Raw genomic sequence first — 27,102 nt, forward strand, 5'->3', positions numbered from 1 at the left:
CTCTCTCTCTCTCTCTCTCTCTCTCTCTCTCTCTCTCTCTCTCTCTCTCTCTCTCTCTCTCTCTCTCTCTCTCTCTCTCTATCTCTCTCTCTCTCTCTCTCTCTCTCTCTCTCTCTCTCTCTCTGTGTTGTTCGCTCGGACAGTCGTCGGTGAGGAATCTCCGTCCCAGCGATAAATAATCAGCGCGGTGCTGCGGTGCACCTCTCTGCCGATCGCTGCTGATGCAGTGCTGCGTCCCCAACCGGCCCCGACCGGCGTCCACTCCGCGCGCCGGTTTTCATTTAATGGCCAGCGTATCAATACGCGGGGCAGGCCGTTCAGATAGCGATAAATATCCCCAACTAAATGCGAGGGGCGCGGCGCGAAACGCAGATAGAGGCGTGGTGTGTGTGGCCAGGCAGCGCGACGCTGCGCCAATGGATGGCGCTCGCTGGCCGCCAGTGTACTAGCTACAGTCGCTGTCGCCCTACCCCGGAGGCCGAGGTTCGAGTCCCTAATTTAAGTGATGATCCCCTCTCATCAGTCGAGGAAGCAATTTGAATCGTCCGACCATCGAAGTCGACGCCTCTCAGATCTCTGTCAACACAGCTGTCATAGGAATAAGGGTGGGTCAACTGAGAGCGGCGATAAGTCCATCCCGTTTTCGTTTCGCAGTGGCGTGACGCACACTGGCCTTGCGCCTTGTGGCCCCCAGCAGTCCCTAGCAGCCCCGCCAGGCCTCAAGGCCATCCCCAAGGCCGGCCGCGCGCTCCGAGAGACCGAGAGACGACTACCCATTAAAATGCATGCGTCGCTTGACGGTGCTTGACGGACAAGCGACGCGCCACGAGCACGCTCCCCATTGGATGCGGCCGAGGCCTCGGCCGAGCCTCGCAGTTTGGAGCGCGAGGGCAAATTAGGTCCGGATGCGACGCGCCGTGCAGCGCTAGGCACGCTGTCGCTGCTGTCGCTGGCGTGGGGGTTTGGGTTTGGGCTTCGTGGGTCGCTGGCTAACAAGACACACAGCAAGGACACAGCACACTCACTTTATTTTCACTTTGTTCCGAACACGTACACAACAACAACAACACGAACGACGTCGCTCTGGCCAATGGCACACATGGAGGGACTCTGCCGGACTAGCTTCGCTTCGCCATGCTTCGCCTGACCGCGGCACCGCACGGCGCCACGGCCTGTCAACATTAAAATTGGCAAACTTTGCCGTGCTCTCCTGGAGGGCCTGCTGGCTTGCCGGACTGCCGGGCCTCGCCGCCAACACACGCGCGGCGCAGCAGCAGCCTTCCCGCGCGCGCGAGAGTTTCCTGCTGAAATTCAAATAGCCCCGCCGGAGAGCGGTGCGGTCGGGTAATGAAAAAGGGGGCGGGGGAGGGGCGGGGCGCGCACCGCGGTACGAGTCAAAGCTTGAATGGGCAGCGGACGGGGAGTCGGTCTGCCGCGCAGTGCCGCGCAGTGCCCTCCATGCAGGAAACCGCGGGGGCTGTGTGCATTCACGGTCGAGATCTTGAGTAGAAAAATTAACACAGCTTACATTTTCTTTTTTTGTCACGAGTATTTCTCTGTCTGTCTTTGACTTATTTTTCGACGGGGTCCTTGGGCCCGCCACCGAGTCCGCAGTCCGTGGACTTGCGCCTCCGCACAGTGTCCTCGCCCTCGGCCGCGCTGGGCGTCGCCAGGTGCGCGCTGAACCGCCGCGGCGCCGACGTGTCCCCCGAGCTGGAGTAGTCCCTGAGCGCGGCGAGGCGCGCCAGCGGCGCCTTCTCGGTGCCCTGCTTGTTGGCGTCCGCCGCGGGCGGCTGCTGCTGCAGCAGCGCCGAGTTCCGGTTGTTCTTCTGCTGCACCGCGTCCGTGGCCGTGGCCGCCGCTGCGGCCGCCGCCGCCGCGCACGCCGCCTTGTTGTTGAGTATCACAGTGTTGTTGGGCTTGTCCAGGGCGTCCTTGGACACGTCCTTGGACAGGCACTTGTCTTTGGCGATATCCGACATCTGGACGGGGCAGACAAGACAATAGATAAGAACACACGCCGTACGCGGTCGTGACTGACTGCTTATCCGTCGCTATCGCGCTATCGGGCAGCGAGTTCGATGTTCGACGTCTGGACGTCGCCGCGGCACAGCCTCTAAGGTGACTGGCGGCGTATCTCTCGGTAGACTTACAACGCAGGCTTCGTGGTCCTTGTCGGAGTGCACCTTGGCCTCCCTGCGGGCCTTGTTGGCCTTGCTCAGGTGGCGCAGGTAGAAGTGGTTCAGCATGAAGTACACGAGGCCCGCGCCCAGCGAGCCCGCCGCGAACACCCGGTAGGTGTTGCGCGTGCCCACGGCCTTCATGAGGTAGCCGCCGATCAGCGAGCCGGCGCCTTTGCCTGCGAGTAAAAGTAGGTCAAGGTCACTGCACAAGGCTTTCAAGAACACACTGGTTTACAAGGGTATCGGCCACTGACCGACGCCGTAGTAGAGGCCGCCGATGAGGCCCTGCACGCTGGTGTCCGTGGACGAGGAGGACAGCGTGGCGGCGTAGGTGACGGCCGCCGTGGTGGCGAGGGACGACGTGAAGGACTCCATGGCCTCGAACACGAGGCACAGCCAGGGGTTGTAGATCATCGAGTAGCCTGCGGCAAGGATCGGCAAGGGTCACCCTGGCGTCGCGACAGCCACCTCTCTCCACACTGTGAGCACTGTACCGACCGAAGAGGCGGATGGCGTAGAAGACGAAGCCGACGAAGAGCACGTTGGCGTGGCCCACGCGCTCGATGATGGGGCCGCTGAGCACGAGCAGCGGGATGCCGGCGATGCCGCCCACCGTCACCGTGATGCCCATCAGGGAGCGTGAGCCGCCCAGGTCCTGCAGCAGCCAGAACAGGAAGTTCTCGATGTAGCCCCACGCCGTGCCTGCAACAGCGCGACAAGGAACGCGATTAGAAGGCTTCTGGAAATCGCGAGAGCATGTATGTCGCGTGTCTGCAGTTGCATCTCTCTCTCCTCCACTGCCTCACGAACGCACCGAGGAGGAAGCAGACGACGAACAAGGCCACCATCTCGACGTTCTTGAGTACGTGCAGCACGTCGCCCACCACGTTCTTGGCGGGCGCCTTGAATTGCAGGTCGATCCTCAGCATGAGCAGGCCGCTGGCCAGCTTGAGCGCGGCGTACAGGTAGAAGGCCGGCCTGGCGGCAAAGCGAACACATTTTTCTGAAAACCGCCAACAGCAACATTATAACGCTTGTTTTGTTTGGAAGCAGTCGCTGGCACCTGAAGTCCGTGTAGTGCCTGCCGGCGCTGGCGTAGTCGATCAGGATCCCGGACAGCGGGGACGAGATCATGCCGCCGATGGAGGCGTAGATGCGCTGCAGGCCGTAGTCACCGTTGTGCTCGCGGAGGATGGCGATGACCGCGCCCTGGAACAACAAGGCGTTCAAAGGCCTGCCGGGCGGAGAGTCACAGCCAGGGTGAACACAAGACGCACCTCGAACATGGCGAAGGACGTGCCGCCGATGACGCCGACGAAGACGCGCACGATCAGGTACATCCAGAAGGTGAAGCTGGGGTCCACCTCGACGACGTCCTGCATGTTGCTGCAGAAGCGGATCCGCGGCGCCGACGCCAAGCAGCTGGCCACGCATTGCGAGAGCGAGGTGGCCGGGGACTGGGGCTCCTGGCTGGCCAGCCACACGGACGCGGAGCGGCCCGCCTGAATTCACCAAGACGCATTAAATTTGAAGGCGGTCCAATGGTCGGATCCTGGAAGTCCCTGCGGGACGCGGCGGGACGCGGCCTCACCTTGGCGAACGTGTCCCCGCAGACGGCGGGCACCGGCCGGGCGCCCCGGACGACGGACGGCAGTGGGTCGAGCTTGGCCACGCGGTAGCGCTGCTGCTGCTGGGCCAGGGCGTCCGCGGCGGCCAGCACGGCCACCATGCGGGCGTGCGGCGTGGGCTGGTCCACGGGGTTGCCGTGGCCGACGGCGCCCTCGCGCCCTAGCAGGCACCGCATGGTGGCGTTGTCGTCGTTGTCCTCGCACCGCAGCGTGTGCAGCCCCGGCGTCGGGAAGTACACCCTGGGCGGCGCCGCGGGCGAGGCCATGACGCCGAGGTCCGGCAGCAGCCGCGCGTCTAGCGGCCCCGGCGCGCCGTGCCCGGTGTACGCCTTGGCCGGCCTCGGGGTCGCCAGGTTGTACGAGAACGTGTCGCTGTGCGCCCCGTCGTCGGAGATGCGGAGGGAGAACCTGCGGAAGGCAGAGGAGAGTGACGGCGTTTGCGAACGGGCAGGCCGGTGAGATTCGGCCGGGCCGACGCGTACCTGGATGCCGCGCGGAGGCTGTGGTTGAGCTGCGTGGCGTCGGGGAAGTCAGCGCTGCACACCACGCCGCAGCTGTCCAGGGTTAGGTTGACCGGGGCGCCGTCCGCGTCCCAGGGCACGGCGCGGCACGGGTTCTGGTCCGCCCACACGGCCTCCAGCGAGCTGCCTGGAACAGAGGCGGCGTGTGAGGGGCAGCGCCTGGACACAGACGAGGAGCGCTGGAGAACGAGCCGCCTCGTACCTGGGCAGCCCACGGAGAAGTAGACCCTGTCCGAGTACTTGACGTTGTAGCGGCCGACGGGCACGGCCAGCAGCAGCAGCGCGGCCAGCCCGCCCAGCGAGGAGAAGAGCGCCAACATGAGCTGCGGACAGACAGACAGACCGCGGCGCCGTGAGGGTAGGCACACCACGCGGCCGCCGCGCCGGACTGGCGGGCTGCTCGCCGGGCGCGGAGCGGTGGGGCCCGGACCGCGCGAACGCCCCGAAAAACGGGTTCAAGGGAAAATGATGCTTTTTCGCCGTCTTTTTGCCCGGGTGGGAATAGCGGAACGGAGGCCGTGACCCACAAGAAGGCGGCGGTGTGGCGGTGTGGCGGTGCATGCGGCAAGGTGGCTGAACCGTCACGGCGCGGCGCGCTGCCGCGCTGGAGCACTGGAACCGGTTCCGCCCATCGACTCGCCATTCATAGGCGCCGGGGCACGGCACGGCACGGCACGGCACGGCACGGCACGGCACGGCACGGCGTCAGCAAGTCGGCAAATACGAGCGAATGAGGAGCGGCGCCAAGACCGGCCACAAAAAAATTAAGTTTGTTCGAAATTTTTAGCGATGTGAAAGTTGGTGTCCGAATGGGCGCTGGCCTTGGCGTGACGGTTATTGTTGATGTTGTTGTTGTTGTTGTTGTTGCTGGTGAGCACGTCGTAATCACACTCATCGCTCTCCGGGCCACCACCGCGGGCGCAGGGCACATGTCCGTCAGGAGCGACGCCGCCGGACGGAGCGCCATCTGTGCTAATTGGCAAGTCACGCATCCTTTCTTTTTTCCACTTTTTTAAAACAAAATTGTTTAACCTAGTAAAAAACTATCACAATTTTTTTTTGTAAAACTAATTGGTTTATCGGGTTTAAGCAAAAAGTAGTAGCGCTGGTTGAATTTTGGAAAACCGTGGTCTCTTAAGACGCACGTGAAATAGAGAGTGGGGGAAGGCCCACCGCCCGCGGCACCGCGGGGCAGCGCGAGGCGGCCTGAGACTGAGAGGCTGTTTCTGCGGCGTTGTCGCGCTGTCTGCCCCGCCGCCCCCCAGTTTTTTCCGAGTCAACACCGGGCAAACCCGAACGTGGCCGCCCACCCACCACAGGAAACGGATCGTGCACTGGCGCCATGCATTCGCCAGCATTCGCCTGCATTCGCAGCGGCCGGCGGTCGCTCGGCTCCAACCGGATCTGCTCGCTGAAAGCAGGCATTACCGCGGTGAAGGCTAGGCAAAGCACCTCGCCGCAGAGAAGAAAGAAAATAACTGCATAAAAATGACAATGGCCGTGGTAGCACGAAAAACAAACGAGTGCCGTTGTGCGGCCTTGCGTGTTCTGTTTTCCGGCTTTCCGATGGCGCGAAAATTTAAAATTTATGCCGGTCGCGCCGCGGAAGACGGCACGCCACGCCGCCACGCACCGGTGGAGGGAAAAGTTGCACGCAGCCACGCAGCCCGACGGACCGTATTGCACTACCGACCAAGACGAAGAGACAGGACCCGATTTACATAAAAATGGTGGGCACCAAATTTCGGCGGTCAGGAAGGAAACTTGAGCGGTCGGGAAGGGAATTTCAGCAGTCGGTGACTGAGTTCAGTGGCCAAGTTAAATATGATGATAGCGACTAGTGCCGAGGCGGGGCCTGACTGTGTTGATGCACTGTGCTATTACAGTGCGGTGCGCAGTTGCCGCTTGAGCTATCAGGGCATCTTAATGAGCCCCATCCGTCACCGACCACTGTGCCCCACTGTGGCCCGCGACACCTGAACGCCGTGGGGGAGGCGAGGCGTGCTGGAGGCTCCCTAGCGCCCCGCCCCGCCCCGCCCCGCCCCGCCCCGCCAGCCCCGCCCCGCCCCGCCCCGCCCCGCCCCGCCCCGCCCCGCCCCGCCGGCACGCCCGAGCAGCCAGGCAGCACGGCAGCACGGCAGCACGGCGGCATGGCCCACCTTGAAGTTGCCGATGCGGTCCGCGATGACGCCCGCCACTGGCGGCATCACGATGGCCACCACGGGCGTCACGGCCGACATGATGGCGGTCTCCTCCACGCTGATGCCCAGCTCCCTCATGTGGATCGTCAGGTAGGGGTACAGCACCAGCATCGCTGCAAAACAACGCCGCGCGTCAGACCAAACAAGCACAGCAGGGAATTGAGGGAAACCCTTTGTACTCACTGGAGGCGTGCACGAAGAAGAGCATCTTGAGCGGCAGCAGCTCTTTGTGCTTGAAGTCCTCGGCGATCCGCCGGCAGAACGAGCTGGCCGACATGGTGGACGTCTTGGTGGACATGGTCGGTCGATATCACAGCCTCTGGTCGTGAAGAAAGGGGCACGCGTGGACACCCACACGTCGTCGACGTTCAGGCCGCTCTCCGGACTCGGACACCGCAACGCCTGCGCTGCGGGGGCCTGCTCGGGGAGGTGCTGCTCGCCTGCTGAGGTCACCGGGGCAAGGCGCTGGCCAGCTCCAAGTCGGCCGGCACGATGGGCCACGCCACACTGAATATCCTCATCGGGTTGGCCCGTCGCGGGACGGCGCTGACGGCGTGGACGGCGCTGACGGCAAGGCGGTCCTCGGAGCGGCAGGCCTTGCGGCAGGCGGTGGAGGGCGCCGTCCTGCAGCTCATCCTAGGCCAGCTGCATCTACCTGCGACAGGACAACGATCTTGAGACCATTTACAAGTTTGGGCAAAACGCGTTGGACGTTCCGAAACACGTCCCGAAACACGCGCGACGGCGCGGCCGCGGCCGGCCCCTCGGCCGCTTGTGCTCCACAGTTCACTCGCCGCTTACTTGACTCTAACGGAGGCCGAATCGCCGTAAACTCGCGGCGGACGTTTCAAATTGGGCACTTTGCGTCGCCGCGCCGCCGCGGAGACCGTGGCGGAGACCGTGGCGGCGGCCGCACGGCGGGCCTCGGAAAGGCCGGCCGCGCACCGCGGTTCGCGTCCACTCGACCCAAAGCCGGACCAACGCGGATCAAGGAGGGGGGGGGGGCAAAAGGGCAATTGTTCTTTCAGCCTCAGGATAGCTGCCTGAAAGGTAGGCAAAGGGCCACACTTTGCCCCCACAAGAAGGCAGAAAGTGTCGTACGTTGCCCCTCCCGCCTCCCCCTCCGCTGGTCGGCTCTGGATCCGCCACTGGAGCCAAAAACCAGATTCATTCGGTTCTTTGCGAGCCTCTCCTGGGAACGCGGCGCAGAGTCGAGCGACTATTGAAACGCTGGCGTCCGGTATGTAACGTACCGCCTACCGCCCGCCTGCCGGCCAGCCAGCCAGCCAGCCAGCCAGCCAGCCAGCCAGCCAGCCAGCCAGCCAGCCAGCCAGCCAGCCAGCCAGCCAGCCAGCAGGCCGTCACGTCGCTTGGTCGCTAGTAAAGCGCCGCGCCGCATAGAGAGAATGGTTCGCGCGCTGCGGATTGAAAGCTCTGGGCGCTGGAGGCTCCGCGGCGGCAGCTCGGCGGCAGCAAGCACACGCTGCGCAAATGGGCCGAAAATATCCGATGATTGGGGGAAGGGGAGAGGGGGGGAGTAGAGGCAACGCGACGTCCTAGGTGCGCGCGGCACCGCGGCCCTTGGCGGCGCGTACGTACGGAGGGGCCAAATCGCCTGGAAAATGGAGGTGCGGGAAGTGAACCCCCGGGCCCCCGCCCCCGTGCGCCCCCTCCGGCGAAGGCGGAAATGCAGCAGCCGTGCCGTGGCCGGCGGCATCGCGCTGCTCGGTGCCGTGCACTACCGAGTCGTTTTCGTCGCTCTGTCTCTCTCGCACCCATTCGGGGCGCACCATCACCGCGACGAAGACGACTCTCGAAATGAGCCCGCCGGGCACCGCAGTCTGCAACCCCGCCTCCAGCAGAGGACGGAAAAGGAGTCACGGCGCCTTCCCCGCGCGGCGTGCGCGTTGCTTGCGACACAACGGCTGCAGCCTCGGTGCACGCGTGTCGTACTCCACGCTCTGCTCGCTAAAGGATTGGAGGACTGGAGGACGTCCTCGGCGCCTTGCTGCCCTGCGCACTGTGCGTGCGGCGGTGAGGCGGGTGGGAGATGATTTGGGTCCAGTCGGATAGTGCGGGGGTGCGAGGGGGAGCTGCGGGCGGTACGAGAGGTGGGAGAGAGGCTCGGAGAGAGGTTTCGCGCGCGGTGCGCGGTGCAGCAGCTCGGGTTACCAGGTGACACTGTAAGTGATTGACGCCCCCCTACCCTCCTCCCCGACCCCGATCCTCGCCCTCTCTCCCTCGGGGCACGGCCGACGACGAGAACGGGCCTGGTGGCGCCTCGGCCGGCAGGACGTCGGTGACGTCGATTAGTGGGGCGCCGCCGGGGCGAAGTTGTATGTGCTCACTGCTTGGGCTTGGCCGGGCACGGCCTGGGTGTTGGTTTTCTGGGTCAGGACGCTCGTCCTCCCCCCCTTTCCCCACGCCGCACCGCGTGCCGATACGAGAATGGTGCGTTTCGCGGCGCGGTCGGCTCCTGGCAAATGCAGACGTAGGACGACGGCGCCTCGAGGCAAATGCCGCCCCGCCCCGTCCCGCTCCGGAGGCAAACCGCGACCCAGACCAACACGAGCGTGAGGAAGGCCGATGTAGGACTGCAGGGCAGCAGCGCGACGCGTGGACAGCGTCGACGGCGTTGACGGCGTTGACACGAGGCCTTCACCGCCCAGAACGCTTCAACACGTTCCAATTTGGACTTTGACAGCCGCCGCGACCACCGCACCGTGGGCACCCGCACCTGGAAGCGTGTGGAAGTGTGACTGGACGAGGCGGCCAAATCGCCGCAGTTAGCTTCCGGACGTTGGCGGCTGTGATTGTCTGATTGTCGGAGTGCCGGTGCGACGACGCTCCCGGCGGAGCGGCAGACCGATTGCGGGAGTCTTATTCGCCGCTCTCACGTCTCTCTTGCTTCTATACGGGACGCCCCATGCGTGTGAGAGAGACAGAGCGCCGGAAACGACTCTCGGAAATCAGTCTGCAGGCAGCAGGCAGCGCGGAGACGGATTGCGGGGGAGCAAAACGAATCAAAGGCGGAGAGTGTGATTGATTCGCGGCTGGTCCGGAATCCCCGCGGGCACGGCGCTGCGCCGTGTGCCCCGCTATGGAGGTGGCGGCAGCGGTGGCGGCCGTAACCCGAGTGCCACCGCGGACCGCGGAGCCCGAGGGCCAGGCCGCCCAGACCAAAACGGCGCCACCGCGGCACTCGGCACGTGGCGGCCAGTGGCGGCCACGAATTCTTGGTGTGGCGGGGCGGGGCGGGGCGCGGGCACGCGCGTGCGGCGGTCTTATCGGCACGCAGGGGCCGCGCCGAAACGGCGAGGACTCCCTCCAGGTGACGACTTGCGAGACGGCAGGGCACGGCAGGGCATGATCCCGCTCCTCAGGCTCCTCCTCGTCGCTCCGTCCCTCTCGCACCCACCCCGACGCCCCCGACACCCCGTGAGAGCGAGAGAGTCAGAGCGACGGGCACACTGTTCGGAATCATCAGCCTGCACCAGCCAGCCGAGTGCGCCCGGCCCGCGCCGCGTGATGCAGTCACGTAAGTTTGGCCCCGCTCGCGTGCATCGCCGCATTCGCCGTGATTGGCCGTCCACCTTCGTCACACACACACACACACACACACACACACACACACACACACGGCGCTGGAGGGAGGAGCTTGGTGCGGGGGTAGGCAACCCGGTGCGCCCCTGTGCCGACGGCGCGGTGGCGGCTGCCTGCCTGCCTGCCTGCCAGGCGCTCTTTCTCTCCTTCCCTCTCCGCCGCCGGCTCGGCTTCGGCTTCGGATTCGGCTTCGGCTTCCCGCTTCAAAGGTCGAGGGGCGGCCTTGTTATGCAACGTCCGAACGGCCGAACGGCCGATAAGCCGCGACTGGCCCAGAGAGGGAGGGAGTGTGTGTGTGTGTCTCCAGCGGCGAAACACTGCAAGCGTGCCGCCCCCTTCGCGCCCCTTCGGGTGCGAGAGAGATGGAACGAAGCGCCTAGTTATGGCCGGCGACTAATGCCAAAATAATGCCGGTGGATGCGCTTTGCGTTTCGGGGCTGCCAAGCGCCGCTGTCGCTGTCGTGGCCGTGGCCAAGGACAACGCCATTATTTTTTTTTGCGGATGGTCAAAGCGCTGGGCCGGCCGGGCAGCTGGACAAAATAAACACGTGTCCAAAAATGACGGAGCGCATTCTCGCCTAATCGCGGCCCGTGCTGCTGTGTTGTGTATTGCTGCGCCACGGCGGTTTTCCCGAAATAAGTACTCGTCCAATCTGCAGATTGAAGGTTTGGCTTCCCTGCGCACACACGCCACCCACACCGCGAACCCAGCGCCTATTTCTGCTGTTGTCTCTTTTTTTGCCTCCTCTTTTTCTACGTGGCGTTGCCGCGTGCATGCCTGGCGCGGTGCCTGCCCTCTGCGCACGAAACGTCCCGGACGCCGGGCACAGGCCAGCCGCCGACGCCAGTTACGCAGATCTCGGCCGGATCTCGGCCGCGCCACTGTCGTCCTTGTGTCGTCGTTCTTTCTCTCTCGCACTCACGGGGCGCTCTTCGACCACGCAGAGTCCGCTATTCTTTCCATTTGGAGAGAAAGGTCAGCTTTGTTTGTTTGCAAGCGACCGGCGGGTAAAGTGCCGTTGCTGTTTGATGGGCGTGGAGGCCGAGGCGCGCGCACCGCACGCGGCACGCGGCCAGCTGCTTTAGGGAGACAGGACGTGGACGCCGTGACCTTGGCCAGCCTTGGCACGGCGGTGCGCGGGTTCGCGTCCCGGTGGCGCCTAGCGACCCTCGCCTCGCCCGTCGCGTTCGGCACTGCGTTCTGCATTCCGCGCGGGATGACGAATTGACGGTGTAGTGCGCGTCAACAGGTAAACAGGCAGCTTCACTTTCACTCCCATTGTTGGGTAAGAGGGTGGCCGCGCTTCGCTTCGCCATGCCCCGCCGTGCCGCCTTGCTTCAGGGCCTTCAGGGCCGACAGCGCGAACGGCGCGGCGGCGCGGCGGTACGCAAGCTCTGGGCCGCGACCGCCCGCGACCTCGCCCCGCCCCGCCCCGCGCCGCGCTCTGCTCATCTGGCGTCGGAGCCCACCGCGCAATCCAGGACGGGCGGGCAGCGCAAGCAGCGCAAGCAGCGCAAGCACTCCCTCGTCGTGCACGCCACTCCGACGGCGAAGCACGGCGAAGGCTGCTATGCTCTCCTTCTTCCACAGGCTGTGTGCACCATCGCCCTGGCACCTTCGCGACCACGCCACTGCTGTCGACGGCGAGACAGGGCGAAGGCAGCCGCGGCGGTTCGAGGGGACTGTCGATGTCGAGGCACTCAGAGACCTAAACGCTGGCATACCTTACCGTGCAGACTGAGTATCCGATCAGTGGAGAAATATTTCGGCCAGGGCCTGGGCGGCCGCCTGTCACTACACTGCTACACAGTCAACAGCTGCTTCTAAGGCGCGGAGGAAGCGGACGCGGACACTGCGCCCGGGGCGCGGACGGCCAGGACGGCCAGGACGGCCAGGACGCCTGCACCGGCAGGCCGGCGGCGGCACGACGCGGGACGCGATCGCGGACTCGGCGCGGCTTCGGCCGGGGAGGCTGGCGGGGCTCTAGGGTCCCCTGGAATGGGGCTGGGTCCGCGACTTGTGACTGCTCCAGCGCGGAGGCACGGACTGGACTGGACTGCGCGCCCCGCCATGGTCCCCACCGTGGTCCCCACCGTGGTCCCCACCGTGGCCCGCTCGGCCAGAGCGGCGGGGTACGGCGGGGCAGTGCAGGGAAGGGCAGGCGCGGCCACGCGCTGTTTGTTCCCCCCGCGTCCCTTGCGGTGCGCTTGCCCGCCTCGCCCGCCTCGCCCGCCTCGGCCTGGACGGGACGGGACGGCCCCTCGCAGTCCAGACTGCCCGCGCCGCTCACCAACAAGTTTGTTGTCTTTGCCGTCTGCTGTTATCTCCGGTCGGCACCAGCGGTCCGCGCGCCGGGCCGCGCCGCGCGCGGGGACCCCGAGGCCCAGGCCCAGGCCGTGACGCGCCTTTTCTACCTCGCCAGAAAACGCAACGCTTCGTGTCCGCGGCTTGCTGGCCCGGCCGTCGAGCTGGTACTTCCCCGCACTGTCATTGCTGTCATGCACGTCGCTCTCCTCGGCCGATGTGATTGTGCTCCTTGGGCGAGGGCAAAGGGCGGAGGGAGGCCTTGCTATTGCGGTGTAGTGGCCGTCAGGCAGGCGGAGGGAAGTGCCAAGTCGCTGAGGCGCCGTGCCCTGGACAGGACACCCTGGAATATCCAGCGCGGAGTGGCGGCGGCATGACTCCGCCAAAAGCATGTTGACTCGACTCGCGAGGCTCAGGGCCTGGCCATGGCCTACCCGGGAGTGGGTCTTTTGGGATTCCCCTGCCCCTTTGCTTTGTTCTGCTTGCTAACAACCGAGCACCATGCAGTGTTTTTCTCCATTGGAATTCATTTGTTTTGGGAATGATTTGTGTCAGAGTGAAAGGTCGACATTTGAAAAAAAAAAGGAACCAAAGTTTTTAACAATTTTAACTTTATATACAAAATGCACTTCACTAGCTACATGGCTTTGTTCCTTCAAAAAATAATTTTATGTACAATGATATTAAAATTAATAGCAGTGATGATTCATTTGCCTGGTAAGCAATACTTAGTAGCTAGTAAAACTTATCTCAAGATATGATAAATCAAACGGAAGGGTAAGCATTTTGCAGAAACAAAGTCCTCTCCAGGAAAGCAGATTACATCCTAGTACACAGGTATAGGTGGTGTTGAATATAGAATACTGGACAACATTCAGGTTTTCACTAGACATCTAGGGACACAAATTTCATGGTAGGCTTTTAGCCATGGGTAGATTCGCACCTCTACTAACTTTCTCATATCCTATGGTATAGAATACCCGTATGCACCTTTCTATTATCACTAGTGCTGATGAGACATCTCTTACTGTACAGGTATTATCATCTAATATGAACAAAACATTTCATGAGCTCTTCAAACCTGCTATTTAATTATGCATAAAACTGAATGGTCATTAGCCATTGAGTGACTTGTAGGAGAGATATGTTGGAGGTCCCAATCTATCTCTGAACCGACACCATCATGTCAAAATGTCAGGCTTTGACGATCTGGCTGAAGATCGAGACCGCATGGACTGGCTGTCATCCTCATTGAATCCAAAGCCACTGCAACACCATTGAAACAAATTAATATTTTACACTTGTAGTAGTGAACATTGTATTAATATCATGATTATTATTGTTAAAAGTGTTTTCAGTTAAAATAAATCCATGCAGGAAAAGGCCACATACTATAACAACATGAAACAACTGCTTTAAGAGAAAGGGGTTGGGGCAGATCTGTATGGAGTCCCACCGATCCTACCCCAGAGTCCTGGTCATCTGAAGCGAGAGCTGGAAACACACAAAGGCATTAAAAGCACCCTCACAAGTCAAACAAAACACGTGTTACGAAGCATGGACATGGTTGAAAAGGCAATCAAAGCACCAGTTAGAGACCATTGCTTAAAAATTTGTAATAAACACAAGCGCACACACACATGCACATAAACAACTGATATATAATGCAATTACACACCTGAAACGAATGACAGTCTTTCCAATGGCTTGTGCAGAGTCGGTATGCTGAAATGCCAATTCTACATCTCTAGGAGAAAATATTTTGTCAACAACAGGCTGCAGCTGTCCATTGTCAACTAGTTTTGCTAACTCATTCAAAGTGTCACTATTTAAGTGAACAGCACCCCATGCCACTTTTTCCTGCAACATTGTACAAAATTAATATCACACTCACAAACTTAATAATTCATATGTTGAAGTTTCCTTGTACAAAAGTATTTTTAAAGTGGTTTTTTTACCTTCATGACTAAGCACTGTATCTTGACCCAGATCGCATACAAAGTTCCAAGAATGAAACCATAGGAGTCAGATGCTATTTTGGTTGCCACCGTTGTGACAACAATACCATCATCATCACAAAATCTCAAACATGAGTCATGGACAACTGCTCCCAAAGTATTAAATACTACATTGAACCTGGAAGATAAAATGCACATAGTTACAAAATCCTTTTGAAAACAAATATATAATACATGTATCTCATTTTACTGGCATGTACCTTTCTCGTGAGGCAAGCTGTTTATCTACAGGTCCCTCTTCAAATACTATGGTGTCGTCAGCCCCTAGGGCGTTGCAGACTGTCAGTGCTCGGGCAGGACATGTCACAGTGACATGTGCGCCCCAGAGTCTAGCCAACTGGGTAACCACGCAGCCCACAGGGCTACTCCCACAATGAACAAGTATCCTACAAAAACAGAGAAATTTGAACAAATTAAAAGGGCAGTCAATACAGAAAAAAGCTTGGTAAGTACACCAAAATAGAAACAACTCTCACCTCTTCCCACGAGTGTTCTTGCTATTCAGTTTTGCTTGGTTCACCATTGCATCCCAGGCAATTGAACCTGAGTATGGCAAGGCAGCAGCTCCCTCAAATCCAATTCCTCTTGGTTTCCGCGCCACCTGACGTTCTTTTGCAACCACATACTGAGCTAAAGTTCCAGATGCCCAGTACGGGACAGCTAGCCAAACCTCATCTCCAATCTGAAGCCAAAGTAAATAAGGGTTCTAGCTCGAAGTACGAACAAAAGTTTGTTACATTTAATAATAAAACCTCAGTGCGGTACTTACTTCAAAGTTTTTTACATCATGCCCAATATCAACAACTACACCAGAACAATCTCGTCCCAGTACAACAGGTAGTTCCTTAGGAGTACTCTGCAAAACATTTATAAAAATTTCAAAACAATGCAAAAAAATTGTAAATTTAAATAATTACCAAATCATACCAAACATTGTAATACTCACAGCAGAGTACTTATGAAGCTGCCGCCTCAATACTCGGCCATAGCCAGAAGATATTTTTATGTCTAAAAAGTCTAAGGAGGCAGCACGAACTTCAATTAGCATTTGATCCGGTGATGTCAGAATGGGCATAGGAACATCATCACTTGTTGAAACTGCCTGCAAACCATATACAGACAAATGAATGAACCCCTGTACACCGACTGTATGCCATTCCCCATTACACATTCCCCATTCAAAAACAAGGGGGGAATAGAAAACAAAACACATTACATTTGCAACTTACATCTAATCCTCGGTAGTCCATGCACACAACTGCTCTAATTCTTTGGCTGGGTGAGGGTGGTGAATGAAGGGACATGCCAACCACTACACCAATCATGCCTCCCAAGGCAAAACCGACACAGCCAGTGTAAAAATTTCTTCGATTCACTGTAATGAACACAAAGCATACTGAGAGAGAGATTCCATTGAGACATGTAGCATAATAATAATAATTACTGTTAGTTGACATACATTCGTTTCCCAGCATAAGCATAAACTCATCGTATAATACGACAGGGTTTACTGCTCGGGGGAAGGAGGCTTTGGCCTCCTGAATGAGGTAGACAAGCTTTTCCCATATTGTGCGAAACGTTTGCCTCACTGCTGTTGCTTGATTACTTTCAATTGCAGCTAAAGCCAAATTATGCAATTCCTGCATTCGGCTATGTATGGCCATGTTTCCATGCTGAATCACTGATAACAACTGGACCTAAGGACAAATAATCAGGTTTGCATTAGTAGAGACAAGGGGCAGAGTGTCCTTTGTTGACAATAGAGATTAATGTCAAAATTATATCAAACAGTCTGTCGTACAGGACTGTCAAACAGATCCATCCCTACTTCCACCAGGACAGTCTCAGTTCTGTTTGTGCGCAGTAAAGGGCACAAAGAGTCATAGAGACAAATAATGTCCAGTGAAAAAAAAAATTAAAAATAAAAGAAGCATTTTAACCTTGAGAAAATCATTCAGTTCCTCTTCAATTTCTTAAATCAATTTCACATAAGATTGTGTGTAAGAGGAAAGCTCTTTGGGTGTTACCTGAAAAGATTCCAGTCTTTGGTTTAAGTGAAAGGCGACTTCATCCATCCTTGACAGCTCCAAGACATTGATCTAAAGAAAGCACCCCTCTACGCTGCACCCTCTTCACGTTAAGTCATATTTATTTTTATCTGTTTTCTTTTCAAAGGTCGTGCGGCGTCCAACCTCACTTAGCAGAAGATGGTGAGAAAAATCATTCTGCTTTCAGGTCATTCACTCGATAATAGCTGCGACGAGGTCAGAAAATAGAGAACCAAGGTTTATTAGCACAAAGTATGACCTTAAGCGATTCTTATTCGCAGTTAACTGATAGGTTTGTTTCTACTTTGCTTACATGATCAACCCCCCCGGCCCTAAAGAAGGGTGAGTTGGAGTTGTCTGCTACGGTGGACATTTGCTTCACTCGACACAAGGCAGAGAGGGCGTGGGCGTGACGTAGTAGTGACGTCACAAGATGGTAGCCATGGCAGGCGCGGTTTTCAAACCTTTCCATCTATTAAAAGGTAATTTTACTTGAAACCTTTTGTTTTGCCTGCACCTCTACGTTAGAAAAATGATAATGCTTCTGTTTTTATATTTTATTTATCAAAAATAAATTAAAGAGGAAACTAACGGCGCGCTGTTTTGTATTTTGCTGTTGGTAGCTTATGCTAGTCGTACTTCATTTGTTTCGGTGTTCTTTTGTTCTTCTCTTGCTCCCATGTTTGAATTTGTTTTGATTCCACACTCTCGCCCGCGCTCCCGGCGTGAGAATTCCTTAGAATTATTGCCAAGCGTTTTCTAATATATTTAACTTTGAGCCATCTCGCTGCTCTTCTAACCTAACCAGCATCCACTGTTTGCTCGACACTGAATACCCTATGAATGATTGCCTGAAATGGTGGACTATCGGAGAGGATTATTCCTTGTTAATTTTTAATTATGATGGTAGGCACTTACATTTTAAGAATAGAATGAAGGTATGGGACTGCTGTGGTTTTATAACTATTCAAACAAGAAAAATGTTACAACTACTTCTTTGCGTTGTGTCATTATGTTGCAATGCTTATTATGCTTTGAATTAAAATTGTGTCTTATTGTTGTGGCACATTAATCAGTTCGATAGTGGAGGTGATGACCAGTCTGCAAAATTTGGTGTGTTATGGCATGCTTAGAGGCAGAGGTTTCTGGCAACACACTGAAACCCTTTTTCCTGTCCCCCTCCCCTCCCAGCACACTCTTTTCGCCCTGGCGCGCAATGTCAACCCTCAGGACTTGGACGCTCCGCCCCGCCCCGCCCCGCCCCGCCGACACAATGAAGCCCTTTCTCTCGGCCGCCGCGTCACGCCAGAGAAGGCAATTCCTCTTGGTCTCCTTGGCCCGCCCGCTCAGGGCCCGCCTCCGCCTGCCGCGCTTTTTAGCCGGTCCAGCCGACCCTGTCTCTGTCTCTCTCGCGCCGCCGTACCGTCACTGGGCGCCGCTTGAGTGCGACAGAGAGAGAGAGAGAGAGAGAGCGACGAAACGACTTTTGAGGATGAGGCTGTTGCTGGCGCAGCTGGCCGCAGCGCTGCAGTCAGTCTGAGTCGGTCGCTGTCCCGACTTTGTCTCCCCTGGCAGCCCTAGGCCCTAGGCAGCCAGAGAACCGCGGCAGTGTCGTGTAGTGCAGTGTCTCTCGTTGCAGAGTTCAAGGAATACGGGCTGAAAACGGACCAAAGTGCTTTATCAACATTCACAGTTTCTTTATTCTTTAATATTTACACTTCATACAATTCAGTTTTACCTGTACAAATAAATATAATCTGATGTGGCCATCAAAACAAATTTACATTCAATTTACACATTAAACAGTGTTGATGAGGCCAATTTAGAGATGCGTCGAAAAAAAAAAGCATTGAAAATAGCAAACACATCTCTTAGTGAGTATAACAAAGTACTGCATTGAGGTAAACTTTGCCTGGTGAGCAGAGGGTTGGATTTGATATCCCACCGCCGCACCGAAAATCACATGCAGATATGACTCGAATTAAACGAGATATGTTTTGAAACATCAGCAAAATTGGAAACATTTAATTTCTATCATAACAAAAGAAATTAACAATGAAAAACCATAATAACATAAAAAATAGACGAATGATAAATTACAAATAAAGAAAGAGGCGATGGGGAACAAACAGGTTCAAAACATAGCGAATTTTTTTGGGGCCTCCATAACAGCTGAGTGGATCTGTTCGCTCATTTAACAAGTCATAAACAAAGATAAATTTCATGACTAGCATTTCACAAATCCGGCCAGATACATCTCAGCCACTGAGAGTCTGTAGAGTGGATTCCTTCTGACATATCGCTAAATTATGTACAGCCAATCAAAGCATAGGAATAAACTTCTCACAGTCCCTTTTGCTCATAAGAAGCAACGTTCAACACATAACATTTAAAAAATCCTAATCTGTAAGTTGCACCTGCTTTGTGCGACCCTCTTTAAAATTGACTCCACAATCCGCAGAGCGAACACGAAATTATGTGGACGACCACGGAGTTTACTCAGCATCATCTCAACTTCACGTGACACGGTTTCCCTTCGTCTCCGAACGAAAACGACATTCAAGCTCTCTGCAAAAGTCCGACAAAAATCATCTCCCCTCGAAATCCCAGCTACTTTTTAGGGGGAGGGCAGCAGAGCGGCGCAGCACTCACTCACACACACACACACACACCTTCATAACAAAATAAATTATTTAAAAACCATAAAAAAAAATACATGAACCCACGCTCCGACGGCCCTAAACTCTTGCTCGCAAATGAGGCGAATTATTTATTTTCTAAAACGGAATAGGCGCGATTGGAAGCGACGCCGCCCGGTATCATTTATCAAACACACCTGCTGCTTTGAGAGAGAAAGAGAGAGAGAGAGAGAGAGGGGGTAGTGCCCCCTCCCTCTCCCCGCGATACTGCGGTGCGCATGATTGATGTGCCGGCCCGCGATTGGAGGCGGGCCTCGAAGGCCTCGAAGGGCCGCCGATAAGGAAGGCAAGAAGGGCGGTGAGTTTATTCCGTGACAAAAGAAGGGGGTCTTTAAATCATGTTGCGCTGGCTCATCTTTATCAGGGCCGATCCGGGTCATATCTCAGCGGGTATTTAGTCGGGGATTTGGCCGGGACTGCCGCGATGCTTCCCCACGCCCCTCCGCTCCCCCTCCCCTCGCGTCCCCCTCGCCCGCTACTCATTCGGCCTATCTGAGATTAATGCTAATCTCTACTTGCCTCAAGCTATCCAAAGCTAAGAAAGTTGTCTTACGGACGAAGACGGACGATGGAATGAGGGCGGGTGGACTCGTGGAAAGGGTGGGGGAAATTGTGGACAGGGGAGCGATGGGCATTGGGGTAGAGTGTCGGCGTGTGTGTGTGCGTGAGTGTGGAGCGAAAGGTCACGTCATCTGCCCACCTCCGTGACCACATCTCCCATCGGCTGTGCCAGAGAAAGAAATGGAGCCTGCCGCCCTGCCGCCACGCCGCGCTCTTGAGACCCACTGGCGTCCAGGCCCCAGAGTACGTCCCAGCGGTACAGCGCTACAGCCAGGGCCCGCTCTTTTCGTCGTCAGGAGTACGACGCGTGTAGCGCGCGCAGTGCGTACCTCTAACTGCAGTCCGGGAGCGGAGTCGCTCTGGCTCTTGATTAGATTCTCCGGCTTTGCAGCGGCAGACATACACGCAGACGGACAGACAGACAGACAGACAGACGTAGGGACGCTAAGCAGGCCCGCAAGTCGAGCAGCAGAGCCTGAGCGAGATTAGCGGGGGAAGTGAGCTCCTCGGAAGGGCCAGGGCAGCCAGAGCAGCCAGGCCGACATATCCAGATGAGCTCGAACCATTAGACAAGACAGGCGCGGCACAGCATCCTCCGCCCTGCAAGTTGTCCCGCCCCGCCCCGCCCTGCCCCGCCCCGCCCCGCCACGCGGAACGCCACGCCCGCCGCCATCGCTCGGCTGTCACGGCCCTCCGTCCTCCATCCCAGTTGCAGGTGCCCCGCCAAGTTGAGCAATAACACAGTTAGTTCGGGGCGGCGCGGCGCGGCAGCGCGCGGCCCGGCCAGAAAATATAGATATATGTTCACCTGTTAGCGGGGCGGGGCGGGGCGCGGGGGGTGGGGCGTTCGGTAATAAAATTTGCATCGCGGTGCTCGGCGCGCTCTGTCGGCGGCGGGGCTTTTAGTGAGCACTCCGATGAATGCAGCGGGCGCGTGTTCGCCGTCCGTCATGGTTAGCGAAGGCCGGCGGCATCAGCAGCAGGAGGAGGGCGTCGGGGAGTGCAAGTCTAGCCCGGTGCAGCGTCCGTCGAGTCCGTGCAGTCCGTCCGCGAGGAGGACAAGGCCCAGGGGGCGTGCCGCCGTGGCTGCAGGAAGTCGGAAGGAGGAGGCGGAAGGCGTTCGCATTCTAAAGTGAGGCCTGACGTGTCATCGTGCGCGTGATATGTAGGCCCGCGTCAGCCGAACGGCCCATAAAGGGAAACCTTAGTCGGGGCGGCGGGCGCGGCGGGCGCGGCGCCTTGCACCACCCCGGCCCGGAGAGAGAGAGAGTTCCACGGCATGGCCGCGGCAGCCAATCACGGGCTCGCAGCGGAAAAGCGGAAAAGCCATTTCCAGGCCGAAATCGTTTCCCGCCGCTGTTGCCGCCGCCTCCCTGCCGGGCCGCCCAGCCGCCCAGCCACCCAGCCGCGCAGTTTGCTCTGCGACCCGCGGCCGCGAATCCACCAAAAAGTATCGGCAAATCATCAACTCGGGAATGGGTTCCCGTTTTCCCCCCCTTTCCTCTCTGTTTTTCACACACTCGGCGCTCGCCTTAGTCATCACAGCCATCCAAAGAGGGAAGTCCAAAGGCGTCGTCACACGCGCTGCTCCGTGTGAGCGCCGTTCCAGGTAAGCACTGCTTCAGGGTGTACGTCGTTCCAGGTGAACGTCGTTCCAGGTGAACGCCGATCCAGGTGAACGTCGTTCCAGGTGAACGTCGTTCCAGGTGAACGTCGTTCCAGGTGAACGCTGTTCCAGGTGAGCGCTGGCGACTCTCTCGGGCTCCGAGTCCCGCTCCGAGTCCCGCTCCGAGTGCCGCTCCGGGTGCCGAGGGGCGCGACGCCGAGGTGTTACCGCGAGACGAGGGTGGCGGCCGCCATGACGAGCAGCAGCAGCATCGCCCAGGGAGAGAGTTGGCTGCGGCACGCCAGCGCTGAAGGGCAGAATACAAACAATATGAGCATTTTTTTAGAAAAACGTTTTTTTAGGCGGAGCTGAAGCTGACTGCTCGCAAGCCTCAGAAAGTCACACTTGAAAGCCAGACAAAACCACTGTGACACCGACCGACTGACAGACAGACAGACAGACAGACAGACAGACAAGCCGACCGACGGTTCGGGAGAGCGCTCTGAGCTCCTACAATGGGAAAGGCGGGTGCGTCCTCGCGAGTCGAAGGCGAGTCGACGGGGTCCCTGCACGGCACTGCAAGGCTGCACGCATCCCCGTGTAACTCCGTGACATTCCGTGTAACGCGGCGCGAGGGACGGGGCGTGGGACGGGGCGCGAGGCGCTTCGCCGCGCGCACCGCCGTATTCTATTATGAAATGGGCCCCTAACTACTACTCGCCGTGCTGCGCTGGAGCGAGGCGGGGCGGGGCGGGGCGGGGCGGGGCGGGGCGGGGCGAGGCGGGGCGGCACGAAGAGTATGAGCGAGGGCCGCCACGCCGCTCGCCGCGCTATGCGCCTTGATAATGGCTTGATACACTCCACGTAATGAAAGGCAGCCCCGTGCCCGCAGTGGCCGCGGCGTGGCGTGGCGTGGCGCCGTGCGCAGCCACTTCAGTGGGCTCCTCCACGCGGCGCCGCACGGCTTGCCGCACGGTGTGCGCTCGCACACTCCGCCCAAACATGCAGCCAATGGCGCCATGAGCCTCTCAGCCTCGCAGCCCCGCAGTGCCTTCCGCTGCCGCGATATGTATGGGGCAATACGCGCCCGGTGGAGGCTGCGGAGGGGAGGGGGAGGGGGCTGGGCCGGCGGAGCGCCCGCAGAGTCGAGGGTAGGCAACGCGCCGCACACGCGCGCTCGACGGGACGGCCCGCCGCCCGGGCGCCTGCCGCGACGCTGAATCCGAGACGAGCCTGTCTCTCTCGCACCAACGAGGCCTCACGATCCCCCGCGGGGGCGCGAGGGAGGCAGAGCGAGATGCAGCGCCGCGTGGTGCCAGCCACGCCCGGGAGGTTGTGACATTGTTGCTGCGCGGTTTATCCGGCGGGAGGGTCAACGCACCTCGGGGAGAGAGAGAGAGAGGAGAGGGGAGGGGAGGGGAGGCCAGGGACGCGACTCGGGCTGCATAATGCACCGGCCCTAGCAGTGCCCTAGCAGTGCCCTAGCAGCGCTGCCCCGAGAGGAGAGCGATTCTCCCCGGACCGGCAGGGGCACGTACGCAGCGGCGGCGCGGCAGGGCAGGGCGGCGCCAGGTACCCGCACTCCGCCAAAAACCAAAGTGCCGGGCTGGTCGCGCTGCGCCGTCCATCGCCTGGCTGGCCCATTGTTTTTCGCTGCCAGCCCGAGTGCAGCCGAGTGCAGCCCGAATGCCGAAACGAGAAAAAATGGACCCCGAAGCCGGAAATTATCATCGCCACCATCATCATCATCTTCATCATCGACGTCACGTCCCGCGGGTCGTGGGAACGTCGGAACGTTCATAGGTCGAGCGGCTGCTGCAGGATGGCAGGCTCTCCAGAGGAATGCGAAACGCCACAGGGGGTGGGGGAGGGGAAGGGGAGGGGTTTGCAGCGATCGCTCATCGGCAGCGCGCTTCAGTATCGAGGCACGTTCGCTCTGCCGAACCACATCGCAACCCTCATCCGCCGCCACGCCGCCACGCCACGTACCGGCATGACAAAGGCACGGTGCTGGGGACGCGTGCCTTGAGAAACCCCACCGCCGACTAGAAAGAAGCGAAAACCGCGAAGGAAAATGAAAAAAAAGTAAGAAATATGACATTTTACAGAAGTTAGGTGAAAAAAAAGAGCGGTGATGCCGCCCCCCCTCTCCACTGTTACGAGTATATAAGGGCGCGAAAACAAGAGGGCTCTGCAGGCCGAGGGCTGAGGACGCCGCAGCGCGTTGCGCGCCGCACGGCGCCGCAGCTGTCGTTGTATCACTGCAAACTTTGCTCATAGAACTCGGCGACGGGAGAGCGACATTTCATAGGGGTGGGTGCCGGAGGAGCCGAAAAGCGAGCCGAAAAGCGAGCCGAAAAGCGAGCCGAAAAGCGAGCCGAAAAGCGAGCCGAAAAGCGAGCCGAGAAGCGAGCCGAAAAGCGAGCCGAAAAGCGAGCCGAAAAGCGAGCCGAAAAGCGAGCCGAAAAGCGAGCCGAAAAGCGAGCCGAAAAGCGAGCCGAAAAGCGAGCCGAAAAGCGAGCCGAAAAGGGGGCGAATGAGCAGCAGGCAGCGACGGCGGTGACGTCACGGCTCGTCACGGTGCAGCAGGGCCTGGCTCCAGGTCGCCGACCTGACCCACTGCGAGCGGAGGGTGTCGCACTACACGGCGGAAGTGCGCCTTTTACATGAGAAACGTCCGCCGCCGCGCCGCCCCTCCCTCCCCACCCCCAGCCAGGCCGCCAGTGACACACTGATCCTTTTAGGGCGCGGAATTCCGCGGCGCCACACACGCCGGCTACTGAATTACAATGGCCTGGGTGCAGCAAACGCGCCGCCTGCTCCCGCCGCCCTGCCTCAGAAAATCGTCTGTCCTTTCAAGCTCACCCCAGGCCCGGTCCAACCTGGCTGCCTGCGCCCGCCCCCGCCCCCAGCCCCCAGCCCGCCCCCAGCCCGCCCCCCGGCGGCACATGACTGGAATCTGGGCTCGGACGGAATACATCAGTTCGTCAGAAAGCAACAGCGACGCGCAATCCGGAACCAGCGGTGCCAGCAGCGACGCCAGCCACGCCAGCCACGCCACAGCGGTGCCAGCACCCCGCTGACCCACTTTCAAGCCAACGCGTTAAACTCCCAGTGGCGCGGTCGCCGAAAACAACGGCCAGCGGTTTGGTGCGTACCTTGCACCATGTCGGCGCGACTCCTGCCGCCGCCGATGTTGCCCTTGCTCTCCAGGGCGGGCGGCCGCTGCTTGTCGCCCTCGATGGACTCCTCGTTGCTCTTCCAGTACACCGTGGCCACGCTGGCCAGGCACTTGAGCTTCATGTCGCCGTGCAGGAAGTGCCTCGGCTCCACCTGGAACAGACACCAAGCTCGTTTTTCGTCGTCCACCGGAACTGATTTTCGGCGGCGCCCGGCGGCGCCGCGATGACGTACCTTGAAGTGGAGGCCGAGGATGGCCGTCTCCAGCCCGTCCGGCGTGGACACGGACTTGTAGGGCCCGCGGAGCTGCGCCTCCTCCGCCACCTCGCCGTTGATGAACCACAGCAGGCTGGCGGCCGGCTTGGACCGGTTCACCGAGCACAGCACGTCCACGTCCTCCTCCACGCGGTACTTGGGCTTGCCGCCCGTGATGTGCGGCCCGTCCTTCGGCAGCACTGTCCAACACAAAGAGAAGGTACTGAATCGTGTTTCGTTCCAGAGTGGGACAGGGTCGAGGGGCTACGAGGCGAGCTCGGGAAAAAAGGGGGGGGGGAGACATTCACCGGGACTTTACACTGGTACATATAAATTCGAAAGTCCCAAAAAGTGCGCTTTGGAGCTCTGCAGAAATTTCCAAAGACTTCGCTTTTCAAAAAAAAAATATTTTGTGTGTATACTCAAAAGTTCACCGGGATTTTTTTTTGTGAAGCAGAGTACACACGCCACCGGCTGCGTGGTAAGAGGTGGAGTGGGAGTGTGTGTGTGTGTGGGGGGGGGGGGTAACTGGGTACCAGCGAGCAGGTTTGAACGGGGTAAGCCCGGAGTACAAAGCGGTCGCTGCGCGCTGCGCAGGGGGCAGTGCTGTTCCCAGGGCTGTGTCGGGGACTGAGCAGGCGGTGTGAGGGGGCCGGGGGGGGGGGGGGAGGGGGCGACACTACCCGGATCCAACAACAGCCAAGCCCGGCCGGCCCAGGGCAGGGCGAGGCAGGGCGAGGCAGGGCCCAGTGGAGTTTGGAATACTCCCCGATGGAGTCCCGGAGTCCCGGCCAGCTGCGGCGCTGGCGGACTTTAATCCTACGGAGGCCTCTGCGCGCTCTGCGCTCTGCGCCGGGACGGCCGGGACGTCGCACCGGGGGGAGGGGCGCGGGGCGGGGGCAGCAGTGGCGGTAGAAAGAAGCGACACAAAACTTGCGAGGAGGAAGGGAAAGAGAGAGAGAAGAGGGAGAAGCCAAGGACGGCGTGCATGCGCCCCCCCTCTCCCCCCCCCCCGCGGGTCCAGGAGGTCCGGGGCGGCCTCGAGGAGAGTGTGACGGAGACGGAACAGGTGAAGCGGCGCCCGGCATTCCAGAAGCCCAGCCTCCTTGGAGAAGTGCCCCGGGGGGGAGGAGGGTTGGGGGTCGGGGGGTGGCGGGGCTCGCGCGCCACATGGACGGTGAAATGAGGCAACATCCCGGCGACCACACCACGGCGCCCCGACCGGGCTGGCAGGCAGCAGGCAGGCAGGGCTGGACAGACCAAACAGCGCGTGAAATGGAAGCGGTGTGCCAATCACGCTGCCAATCTTATTTTAACCCCTGCCGCCCCGCCGTGCCCCGCCGTGCCCCACACTGGCTGGCACATTCCGCTGCCGGGTAACGGCCCGTGGCCGCGCGGTCAGCCGCTCTGCCTCCGAAACCGTGTGACGGTGGTTCGAATACCGACGGGTGTAGTCGCGCCTCGCGGCCTCGCTGCCTAAACCATACAACGCGCGCGACCGCCCCCCCCCTCCCCGCTTTCCCGCGGCGACGAGCCAATGACGCGCCCTCCGCTTCCGTTCGATAAAGACAATGACGCGTTGGATGAGCCTCGGCGGAGCAAGCGGCAAGCGAAGCGACCCGGCGCAGCCCGCCGCGACGCCGCGACGCCGCAACCGAGCGCCCCTTTTTTCTCCCTCCTTTCAAATCTGGCGCTCATAATTAAAAGACAAAGGCCGGTCGCCGAGACCCTCCCCCCTCCCTCCGCATCCGCCCTTAATGTAGCCAGGCAGCCTATTGTAGAGAACGCTCCCGACCAACCGCCGCCGCGCCGCCGCCATCCGCGCGCCAACGCGACTGGGAAAAGGCTTTCCTTTCACGTCTGGCCGCCGTGCCGCCGTGCCGCCGTGCCGCCGTTCGGGCCGCGCTGAGCGACACAGACACACAGACACAGCGACACAGAGCCGGCCGCCCAAATTGTCAGCGGCCCGATGTATTATGTATTACAAAAGGAGCGGCCGGACGGGCCGCCTGTTCTGGTCAGGTGCCGTCTGCGGGGGCTGCGGGGGCTGCGGGGGCTGCGGGGGCTGCGGGGGCTGCGGGGGCTGCGGGGGCGGGGATGCGGCCGTGATGTGGGCAGCGGCAAAGCCAGCGGCCCGTGAAAGGGAAGGGCCGAACCCGAACCGCCTCGCTCATCGTTTTGATGAAATCGAGAAGGTGGTGGTGAAGGGGTGGCGGTGAAGGGGAAATGTCAATACTCCTCGCAGGGTGGTCCCTGGCGCGTGGGGTAGCGCCAGCGCGCCAGCAGCGGGAAGT

The 27,102-nt window shown here is 59.4% G+C and overlaps 3 protein-coding genes across 4 annotated transcripts in view; all 3 read right to left on the reverse strand.

Annotated features, from left to right (window-relative positions):
- Nucleotides 1-1,009: 1,009 nt before the first annotated feature.
- Nucleotides 1,010-12,021, reverse strand: LOC117646244 (major facilitator superfamily domain-containing protein 6-B-like). The gene is made up of 14 exons (XM_034387078.1): nt 11,867-12,021; nt 6,717-7,188; nt 6,492-6,646; nt 4,535-4,655; nt 4,294-4,459; nt 3,940-4,219; nt 3,775-3,873; nt 3,461-3,685; nt 3,247-3,392; nt 2,998-3,161; nt 2,682-2,885; nt 2,438-2,605; nt 2,154-2,359; nt 1,010-1,982 (listed from the first exon to the last, which is right to left on the reverse strand). The coding sequence occupies exons 2-14, from the start codon at nt 6,829-6,831 to the stop codon at nt 1,572-1,574; spliced, it is 2,460 nt and encodes an 819-aa protein (XP_034242969.1). The 5' UTR covers nt 6,832-7,188; nt 11,867-12,021; the 3' UTR covers nt 1,010-1,571.
- A 1,018-nt stretch (nt 12,022-13,039) lies between these two features.
- Nucleotides 13,040-16,921, reverse strand: LOC117646329 (reticulon-4-interacting protein 1 homolog, mitochondrial-like). Of its 2 annotated transcripts, XR_004587775.1 has the most exons (12): nt 16,821-16,921; nt 16,487-16,713; nt 15,919-16,156; nt 15,689-15,834; nt 15,406-15,561; nt 15,229-15,315; nt 14,936-15,141; nt 14,660-14,845; nt 14,400-14,577; nt 14,120-14,301; nt 13,834-13,935; nt 13,040-13,707 (listed from the first exon to the last, which is right to left on the reverse strand). XR_004587775.1 is itself a non-coding variant. In XM_034387206.1 (11 exons), the coding sequence occupies exons 2-11, from the start codon at nt 16,532-16,534 to the stop codon at nt 13,623-13,625; spliced, it is 1,512 nt and encodes a 503-aa protein (XP_034243097.1). In that variant the 5' UTR covers nt 16,535-16,713; nt 16,821-16,921; the 3' UTR covers nt 13,040-13,622. The 2 variants fall into 2 exon arrangements, 1 of the variants encoding a protein (XP_034243097.1); XM_034387206.1 differs by lacking the exon at nt 13,834-13,935.
- A 3,520-nt stretch (nt 16,922-20,441) lies between these two features.
- LOC117645884 overlaps nt 20,442-27,102 on the reverse strand; it is a 147,835-nt gene continuing 141,174 nt past the window's right edge. Inside the window, exons 4-6 of the mRNA XM_034386425.1 lie at nt 24,788-25,008; nt 24,532-24,706; nt 20,442-21,680 (exon numbers count right to left, since the gene is read on the reverse strand). Coding sequence (XP_034242316.1) covers nt 21,598-21,680; nt 24,532-24,706; nt 24,788-25,008 — 479 coding nt within the window. The 3' untranslated portion in view covers nt 20,442-21,597. The remainder of the gene's footprint in view (nt 21,681-24,531; nt 24,707-24,787; nt 25,009-27,102) is intronic.

Source organism: Thrips palmi, unplaced genomic scaffold (assembly GCF_012932325.1).
Source record: "Thrips palmi isolate BJ-2018 unplaced genomic scaffold, TpBJ-2018v1 HiC_scaffold_19, whole genome shotgun sequence".
Taxonomy (NCBI): Eukaryota; Metazoa; Arthropoda; class Insecta; order Thysanoptera; family Thripidae; genus Thrips; species Thrips palmi.

Excerpts from the sequence above, each read along its gene's own strand:
- LOC117646329 (XM_034387206.1), bottom strand. The coding sequence starts at position 16,534 with ATGGATGAAGTCGCCTTTCACTTAAACCAAAGACTGGAATCTTTTCAG. Across the intron at positions 15,562-15,688 it reads TGGACTACCGAGGATTAGAT|GCAGTTTCAACAAGTGATGA; the intron begins GTAAGTTGCAAA and ends TATGGTTTGCAG. Across the intron at positions 15,142-15,228 it reads ATGATGTAAAAAACTTTGAA|ATTGGAGATGAGGTTTGGCT; the intron begins GTAAGTACCGCA and ends CTTTGGCTTCAG.
- LOC117646244 (XM_034387078.1), bottom strand. The coding sequence starts at position 6,831 with ATGTCCACCAAGACGTCCACCATGTCGGCCAGCTCGTTCTGCCGGCGG. Across the intron at positions 4,656-6,491 it reads ACCGCATCGGCAACTTCAAG|CTCATGTTGGCGCTCTTCTC; the intron begins GTGGGCCATGCC and ends GTCTGTCCGCAG. Across the intron at positions 4,220-4,293 it reads AGCCTCCGCGCGGCATCCAG|GTTCTCCCTCCGCATCTCCG; the intron begins GTACGCGTCGGC and ends TGCCTTCCGCAG.